We start from the raw sequence: 9,087 nt of genomic DNA, 5'->3' as shown, positions 1-9,087 counted from the left end.
CACGAATAGTCATTTACACCAAAGTCACTATATAATTTTTGTAACGAAAAAGTCACTTAACTTTGCCTAAATTATTATGTAAAGTTACTAGGAGGAAACAAATGGTTAATTCACAATTGCAAGTGCAGTAAAAATGAACTCACATTGCATTATCCATACCTTGGAAAGCTCAGTTAACCTCCAAATTTCAAATATAACAAAATCCAGTGGACAAGCATTGCCTTTTCATCATATGTAGTCTTTGAACTAAGACATAAAATATGCCATTTCCTTTACAGTAACACACTTTTGTAAAATAGCTTATTCAATTACAAAGAGTGCTAGGAAAATCTATAAGGTACTACAATTCAATATCAAAACCATGAAAGTTCTTATAAATGAAGTAAATTCTGGAACAGGTTCCCATGTTTTTCGGGTTTCCCGATCCATCAACATAACCATCTTCTCTTCACTCAAACTAATCAATGAATCATCGAAAGAAAGAAAAAAGAATGTAGAAAATGAATCACAGCACAGCGCTAAAGCTGCAGAATAGATTCAATGAGCTCATACAGAGGTGCTAGTTCTGCCTTGTCAATTAAGCGGAACTCCTGTATCAAGCAAAGATCAAAAGTTAGAACTTTAGTTTTCCTCAATTACTCAACACTGACCACATTCTACTTGTAGAGATATGATGCGCGATAAATTCATGAAATGCATTAAATCGATAACATGAAATGTACTATAAACTCACCCATGTGAACAGAACAAAGTGCTTGAAGCAGGTATTCATATGAGCTTCTTCCTGTAGACTGATAATCTTTTGGAAATGTGAATGATAGATATGAGCATATACACGAAATAATCGCTTAAATATTGTCTTCACCACATCTTGAAAATTAGGCGGAAATGGCGTACCTGTAGCATAGAATTGATCAGAAAAAATTGAAAATTTTGATCAGAGTAATAATATTATGCACAGCATAAGGAGAGATTACTCACCCAAATTTTGAGGAAAAGTTGATTCATCATCTAGCTGAGTTTCTATCCAACTCATCAGATAATCCACATATTTTGGAGCAGAAACTTCTATGGGTTTCTTTATATTTACTCCATCAGCCCAACGATACTCGTACCTGCCAAAAGTTATATACTAAATATTTATCAGCCATGACACAAGTAGTACATATGTCAATAGGATATCCATTTAATTCATAAAGAGATTAGAGTAATACAAGTTGAGACAATGTGGTTATGGTGTGGTCAAACCATTCTCTGGCAAACATATAATTCCAAGTCATTCTCTAGCATCAGTTATGTACAATTTAGAATGGTTGCCAGACTAGAAATGCTGCTTGAAGAGGTGCACTTCACTCATATTTACTTGAACAGTTTTGATATATATGCAGGGAATGATGAAGCGTCTTTTACCGCATAAAACATAAACCAAGATAATGTAATGTCAAATGTGTTGGTCAAATGACGTAGAAAGCTCAAGGACGCTAAATTATCGGCATCATATTTTCATTCTGTGGCTGCTTTGCAGTATGTTCAATCATATTACAGTTTTCCAAAGGAAGTCACTCTACTGATTGACTCTCTCTGTACATATAGATGCAAGGACTTAGCATGTCGCGAATAGTGATTGAAAAAAAGATTGGAGCATGACCTCTGTTGATGAGTATAATCCTAGGATAGGAGGTTGTCTGAAGACTTTGTTGGTCGGAGAAAAATTGCAACAGCTGAACATCCTATCACTTTCAGTGTTGCTCGGACTCTTCAAAAATATTGTAGGGTGCATGTCGGATCCTCCAAAGGTAGTGCATTTTTTAAGGATCCGATACAGGTGCGGCAACAATTTTGGAGAGTTGGAGCAACATAACTTTCAGAGCTTCTTCAGATATACTAAAGTTGAAAACTTGAAATCATAGATAGCTGCTAAAGTTTCTAGCTAGGACGATAATCCCAAACAAATATAGCAGTTAGGAATGGACGTTGGCAAGAAATGGACGACTTTTCATGCTCTATAATTATACCTAGAGGGATTTAGTCCTCTTTAACTCCATTCTAAACAAACAGATTTGATAATAATTGCAAAAATTGTGGTCGAACATATCTATAATGGCGACTTAAGTAATAAACAAAATAAATAGGATCTACCACAAAGTGAACAGATTGAAACACTTACTTTGGCCCTGCAGACATTGTTGGACAGCTTGATGAAGTGCAGAATTCAGTGAGAGTGCCATACAATATATTCACTTGGTTGAAAAAATCAACAGCTATAGGAAAAGAGAAAGATAAAAGTTAAGATCAATAAAAAGTGTTTACGATATTCAGAAATCATCATTGAATGTACGCAAAACATTTCGATTGGTATAACAACAATAACAACAATAAAAGACCCAGTGTAATCCCATAAATAGCCGTCTGAGGAGGGTAGTGAGGAGGGTAGTGTGTATGCAGCCTTGCCCCTACCTTATGCAGGTAGAGAGGTTGTTTCCGGTAGACCCTCGGCTCCAAGTAAGCATCCAAATCACAACAGTATAGAGAAGAAATACAGTAGTGTAAAAATCAGGGAAACAGTAAAAACAAGAAGGACATGTTATAAGAAGCCTATGTCAAATTATCCACCTGAAATTAGTTATACCCTGATTCGATTTAAGCGATAGACACATGATGCCAACTGCCATCAAATTAGCAATAGAAGCTGATTTGCAAGGATATTTATAGGTGTATATTTGTGCAAATGGAAAACTTACTATTTACAGCCAGCCACTCATGTAGATCTTCTCCAGGCGGTAGCCTCACTGCTTCCCTCAAATTCCCACTACCCAAAGTAGCATCTATGTGTTTTTTGAGCTGTGCACCCTTCATTGTGATAAAGGAAGAAAATCACAACAGCAATAACAACAAAGGTAGAAAATACATTAACCTCTATCATATGATTTATCAGTTGGATTTTACTCATTGTTTAATTAGCTGTTACAAAGTATTTGTCTTTGGCTATTAAACTAACAACTGATTGAAAAATGAGCTGAAAATGTTACAGGCACAGCACATCATTGAACTAAAACACCAAATTCTAACCTTGCTTCCTGATGGAGCATTTTTTTTAGGACGAAAAGTCTTCTGGTTTCTGAAATAATAATCATATTAATGAAAATTAGCCAAAATTTATCCAGTAAATAGAAAAAAAGAAAGAAACACATTAGTTCTGCTATTAGCCACAGAACCAAAATGGGGACATGCAAAAAGGTTAAGCATATTAAAGACTGATCAAACTATAATCGACAGATACAGTAAATTAAACACTGGTCTAATTAACTTCCTAACAACAAAAACAACTAACTAAACAAACACAGAAAGTAAAAGATCATTCAAAACTAAAACTTGAGGGCAAGAAAATGGTTAAAATTTAAATGTTGTAATGTGTTCTATACAATACCTGCTTCCAAGGCCAAAAAGACTCATGATTTTTTTTTTTGCCAAGAGATAATTGAGTAATGAAGATTGGTCCAAATAAGGAAAGGGGTGTAGGCTTTTATACAATAATATGTGTTGTATTCATATCATCATATAAATAAACGAGAAAAAAGTGTATAATGATTAATGAGTATATTACAGACTGGCAATGGAGAGGTCAAGAAGGATACAAAGACTTCTTCTCCCCTCTCTCTCCCAAATATCTATCTCTGTTAAATATACATATATATACACAATATATATATATATATATATAGGAATGTGAACAAAGGAAGCATAGGCCAAACAGCCAGGTCGTCTTCTTTCTTTTCCATTGCCATATCTAGCTGGCTGCCTCATTGTCTTTTCTTTACTCTTTTTATTGTTTTCTGTAGTTATTATTATTATTATTATTATTATTATTATTTCATTTTAAAGATCTCTATATTCATTTCCTTGCTTTAGGCCAAAAGAGGGGAAAAAAAATAAATCAGAAATAGCCTAATTTACAACCGATAACTAAAAAATAGCCACAGTTTTAAAAGTAATTGAAATTTAGCTATTTTTTCATGTAAAGATAAAATCTGAACAAAAATACCTTTAAAAATACGGAAAAATTTCAGTACAATATGGCGGAGTTCGAATTTTTTACATATGGGATTCCAACATAATATGCTGGAATTTTCTAATGTGATAGAGTTCCACCATAATATGCTTGAAGTTTATACGTAGAAGCTCCAAAATCCAGCATATTATGCTGGAACTTTCCGTGTTTTAGCTAAAATAATGACTATTTTTCAATGGCTTTGCAAATATTGATTATTTTTCAATGGCTAGTTCAAAAGCAGCCCATGCTATTCACCTAAAAGAGTGTGTGTTTGTGTGTGTATGTCTCGTTGGTGTGTATATTCTAAAAATTGACAGAAATATACTCATTTTACCACTTTAAAATTGGTACATAATTCACTATTTCTAGGTATAATAACAATTGTAGCCACAAGGCCACAACGACGAAGACAACAATATTAATACTATAGTTAACGCCAATCAATATCTAAAATATAAGGATTAACTAACTGTAGTAATACATTTGACTACGTGACATTTATATATTTTAAAAAAATATTTTTTGGTGGTTTAGAGATTAATGTAATAATTAGTGAGCAGATAATAAAGGTTTCTCATTGTAAAATATACATGTTTTTTGTACAATCATAATTGTTTTTAGTGATAATTAACTAATATTTAATTAACAAAATAAAAAAGATCATATAATCAGAATCACGATTCAGCTATATAATACTGATATTGACAAAAACATCACAAAAATATTTCAAAGATAGTAGTATGCTCTAACTTTAGTTACAAATTACAATGATTGGAAAAGCAAGTCCAGAACAAAAATGAATGGGTTGTAAACTTTCTAAACCATGGTTGTAGGGTATACTTAACTAAATGTGATTAGCTGGATTTGGATTTTAAAAGGTAGAAAACTTAACTACCTCCTGACACTGTTTATTAGTGCACATCTAAATTATTTTTCAGTTCTCGCGAAGCCAAAAATATTTTCAAGGGTGTTCAGACTTGAAAAAAGTAAAAAGATTTTCTAAAAGGGTGTTTAATATATATTTTATACATCTAAAATTAATATTTTATTTATATACATAGTTTAATTTTTCGTAATATTTTGACGAAGGGTGGTCCCTTTGCAAAAGGTGGCTTCGCCCGTACTACTACCCCTATACAACTAGAGCAAATAGCCATCACATCTAAAAAAAAAAAAGAAATCAAGAAAATACTGAGTAAAATATGCATTGTTAAGCAAGAAAATGCTTATACAATTGAAACAAATAAACCTTCATATATACTTGAACGATAATTAACAGTTGAAAAATATCGTGCATGGAAGCAATTTTTTAATTTTTTCAGTCTTACGCGCACCAAAGTGAGTGTATTCACGCTCTTTCTACGTCAACTTACAGGGATAAATTTATGTAATAGTTAAGTTCAAGAGGGTGAATAAGACTAAAAATAGTTCAAATGTGCTACGAATAGACTATGCTAAATTCAATAGGATAGTTAGGTTAAAAAGCCTAGTTGAGGATTTCGGGTCAAAGCTAACACATAAATTTAGCCCACTGGACAGTAAATCTGCGTGGGCCTCTTTTTGTACTCAACCAACTTGGGCCACTACACGTCTTCTCCAGCTCTGCTCCAAGTTGAGAGGGGCCTCCCTATGACTTTCCACAAGGCGCAACCTGTGCTAATAGCAATTGCATAATTATAGCCTATTTGGCCAAGTTTTTTCAAAGTCAAAAGTACTTTTTTTTTCTTTCAAATTTTAAGTGTTTAGCCAAGATTTTAGAAGAAAAAAAGTACTTTTGAATAGAAGCAGAAGCAGTTTTGGAAAAACAAAAATAAAATAAAATAGCTTCTGGCCAAAAACACTTTAATGAAAAACATTTTTGAGAAAAATATACTTAGAAACACTCTGGTCAAATACTAATTGCTGCTCAGAAGTGCTTTTGAAATTGATTAGCCAAACACAAATTGTTTCACACCAAAAGTACTTTTGAGAAAAACACTTGTGACAAAAAATACTTCTCAAAAGAAGCTAATTTTTGAAGCTTGCCCAAACAGGCTATTATCTCAAATAACCGTCCACCTAACCGTTTAAACTAAAAATAGTCATTGGATATATAATATATATAATCTATGTATATCAACAAAAGTAAATAGTGAATTCGGCCGGCTATTTGTAATAATTAATAGTGGATTATGTGCACCACATGCCTTTATTGAGGCTATTCATGAAATTCTGTTATTGTAGTAACATTTTTAAAAGGATGTAATTCTCTTCTAAAAAATTCATCTCCATAACTTATTGGAGATGAATCTAATTATGAAGTTCAAATTATAATTCAATCTGCCTCACAAGAACTGGAGAACAACACTTGGTGAGTTACTGGTTTCACCTTAGCAAAAATCCCTTAATTGTTTAGTCCATCTCTTAAAAACTCAAAATTATAAGAAAACATGATTTACTGTCAATTCGTTATACCATTTTATTAAAAGCTTACAATGACTCCGCATTTGTGTATATTAAAAGCAACGTTAGAAAGTCAAAAAGTTACATTATTTAACGTTGAATTTGGATACCATATTGTGACATGACTCAAAAAGCACGTTTGGATATTTTTGCATATCCGGGGGAAAGTGCCTCAAAATAGAGTACAACCACAATGATCAAATTAATTTTTATTTTATTTTATATAATTACCCAATTGCAATGCTAGGCAAAGTTGTATTCACAAAAAAAGTTCAATGAGGGGGCTAGGCCTTGCCTCAGACAATACAACTTGGTGATTCCATCACCCAAAAGAAACAGAAGAAGATAGATATAATTGGGCATTAAAAATTACATCATTAACTAACAAAAGAATTAGCTTTGTCATATTTGGTTCTGATGCTGGGCATTTGCCACTTATCTAAAAGGAAGTAGCCTTTAAGGCTTCTAAGTAGCTGTTGATATGAGTTGATAATCATACTGTTACCCGAGGTAGAAGCTAATTTCGCAAGACAATCTGCAACTTGATTGCCTTCTCTGTAGCAATGCTTTACCTCCACACTAGCATATTGTATGATATTCAGCATTCTATCAATCACTTATTTGATTTTCAGATTGTTGGTGTCCCTATTTATTAGCATGTTTGCAATCACCATAGAGTCGAGTTCGAGAATAAAATTAGTGTAACATTGTAGATTGCACCATTTTATTCCAAACTCAGCAGCAAGAGCTTCCGCAACATTGTTATTATCACACTGAACTGTCATCGAGAATGCCATGATTAGGTCGCCATGGCTATTTCTTACGATGCCTCCTATTTCAGCTTTGTTGCTTTCTCTGATGTAGCTACCATTGCTATTAACTTTGATACTTCCCTGATTTGTTGTCAACCAAAGAACTTGATTCCAACTTTGAATTGGTTTCAGTCTTTCGATTCTCTGACAGAGAGCTGGCCAAAGATGCTGGTTGTCCCAAGTTGGTATAAGTTTCGAGATGACTCATTTGATATTCCAGATTTCTTGATGAACCATTATGTTGAGTTAGAACTTCTTCTGATTACCATATTTGCACAATGTCCACTGTTTTCATATCTCCCAACATATTGTTACTGGAGCTATTTGTAAGATCAAGCTATGAATCTTGTTTTTGGAACTTGTTTTTCATCACCTTGTGAAGGTGCCCAGCACCAGCTCTATTTGATGCTTTATTCCCAGCGGATTGCCAATTGTATTCCATGAGAGTTTTGATATATCGCTTCCATTGAATACATGTTCCAAAGTTTCAACCTGCGACAAAGTACAACAAGAATATCTAGAAACAATGTTAGTGCCAAATTTTCCAATAATATCATCAAAAGGTAATCGCCTTCTAATTAACCTCCAGGATAGGAAGGAGATTTTAAAATGTATAGAATTGTGCCAAACCTTACTAATGAAATTATTTTCCTGCTTTTTCATTCTCACTAAATGCCAAGCCGAGTTATTATTGAAATGGCCATCTTTGGCTGTGACGACCCGGCCAGTCGTCTCATGCGTTACCACTTCCTTTCCTCAATTTCTGCTTCTTTATTCATTGTTTATCCATTTTATGTGGTATCGGGTTGGTCGTATCGAATCCAGAATGATTTTGTTAAGGTTTGAGACACTTAGTCTTCTGTTGAGGAAGCTTAAGTTGGAAAAGTCAACCGGACATTGACTTATGTGTTAAAAGGATCAGATGTGAGTTTCGAGGGTTTGGTTAGCTTGGGTAGGTGATTTGTGACTTAGGAGTGTGATCGGAATGAGTTTTGGAGGTTCGTAGTAGATTTAGGCTTGAATTTGCGAAGTTGACATTTTGGCGATTTTCGGTTGGTAGGCGAGATTTTGATATAGGGGTCGGAATGGAATTTCGAAAGTTGCAGTAGTTCTGTGGTGTCATTTGGGATGTGTGTGCAAAATTTCAGGTCATTCGGAGGTGGTTTGGTCGGGTTTTTGATCAAAAACGAAATTCGAAAGATTTTGAAAACTTAGGTTTGAATCCGATGTGTTTTGGTTGATTTGATGTTGTTTGAGGTGTTTTGAAGATTTGTACAAGTTTGAATAATGTTCTAGGATATGTTGGTGCCTTTGGTTGAGGTCCCGGGGGCCTCAGGGTGATTTTGGATGGTTGACGGAAAGTTTGAGACTTTGTTACAGCTGCTGAATTTACTGCTTCTGGTATTTCTGCACCTGAGGATTGGGGACCGCAGGTGCGACGCCACATGTGCGGGCATTTAGTCGCAGAAGCGAAAAGGGTCCTGATGAGCAGTGACCACAGAAGTGGTTAGGGTGACCGCATATACGATGTCGCAAATGCGGAAGGTTGACCACATAAACAGTTTTAGCTGTTAAGTGAGGAACTGCAGAAGCGGTTATTTGGCCGCATATGCAGTACCGCAGAAGCGGTAATCTGGTCGTAGATGCAAAAAGGTCTGAGCAGAAAGTATAAATTGTGGCCTTCGCAAAATTTGAGCTATTTCACCATTTTTGACTTCGGCCTTGGAGCTTTTTGGACGATTTGAAAGAAGGATTTCAAGGGAACTTCATTGAGGTAAGGAA

General features: G+C 34.4%; 1 protein-coding gene across 1 annotated transcript; it reads right to left on the bottom strand.

Moving 5' to 3' along the window:
- Window positions 1-207: 207 nt before the first annotated feature.
- Window positions 208-3,685, bottom strand: LOC104233247 (MOB kinase activator-like 1A). Its single transcript, XM_009786615.2, has 7 exons — window positions 3,428-3,685; window positions 3,070-3,118; window positions 2,742-2,850; window positions 2,168-2,261; window positions 982-1,115; window positions 734-897; window positions 208-590 (listed from the first exon to the last, which is right to left on the bottom strand). The coding sequence occupies exons 1-7, from the start codon at window positions 3,451-3,453 to the stop codon at window positions 519-521; spliced, it is 648 nt and encodes a 215-aa protein (XP_009784917.1). The 5' UTR covers window positions 3,454-3,685; the 3' UTR covers window positions 208-518.
- Window positions 3,686-9,087: the final 5,402 nt, after the last annotated feature.

This window comes from Nicotiana sylvestris, chromosome 7 (assembly GCF_000393655.2).
Source record: "Nicotiana sylvestris chromosome 7, ASM39365v2, whole genome shotgun sequence".
Lineage (NCBI taxonomy): Eukaryota > Viridiplantae > Streptophyta > Magnoliopsida > Solanales > Solanaceae > Nicotiana > Nicotiana sylvestris.
This window is presented reverse-complemented; position numbering and strand designations above follow the sequence as displayed.

What these genes read in the sequence shown, in the direction of transcription:
- LOC104233247 (XM_009786615.2), bottom strand. Translation starts at nt 3,453, where the DNA reads ATGAGTCTTTTTGGCCTTGGAAGCAG. An exon ending in CTTTTTGGCCTTGGAAGCAG is followed by an intron (nt 3,119 to 3,427) that starts GTATTGTATAGA and finishes TTATTATTTCAG; the next exon opens with AAACCAGAAGACTTTTCGTC. An exon ending in AACTTTTCCTCAAAATTTGG is followed by an intron (nt 898 to 981) that starts GTGAGTAATCTC and finishes TCTATGCTACAG; the next exon opens with GTACGCCATTTCCGCCTAAT.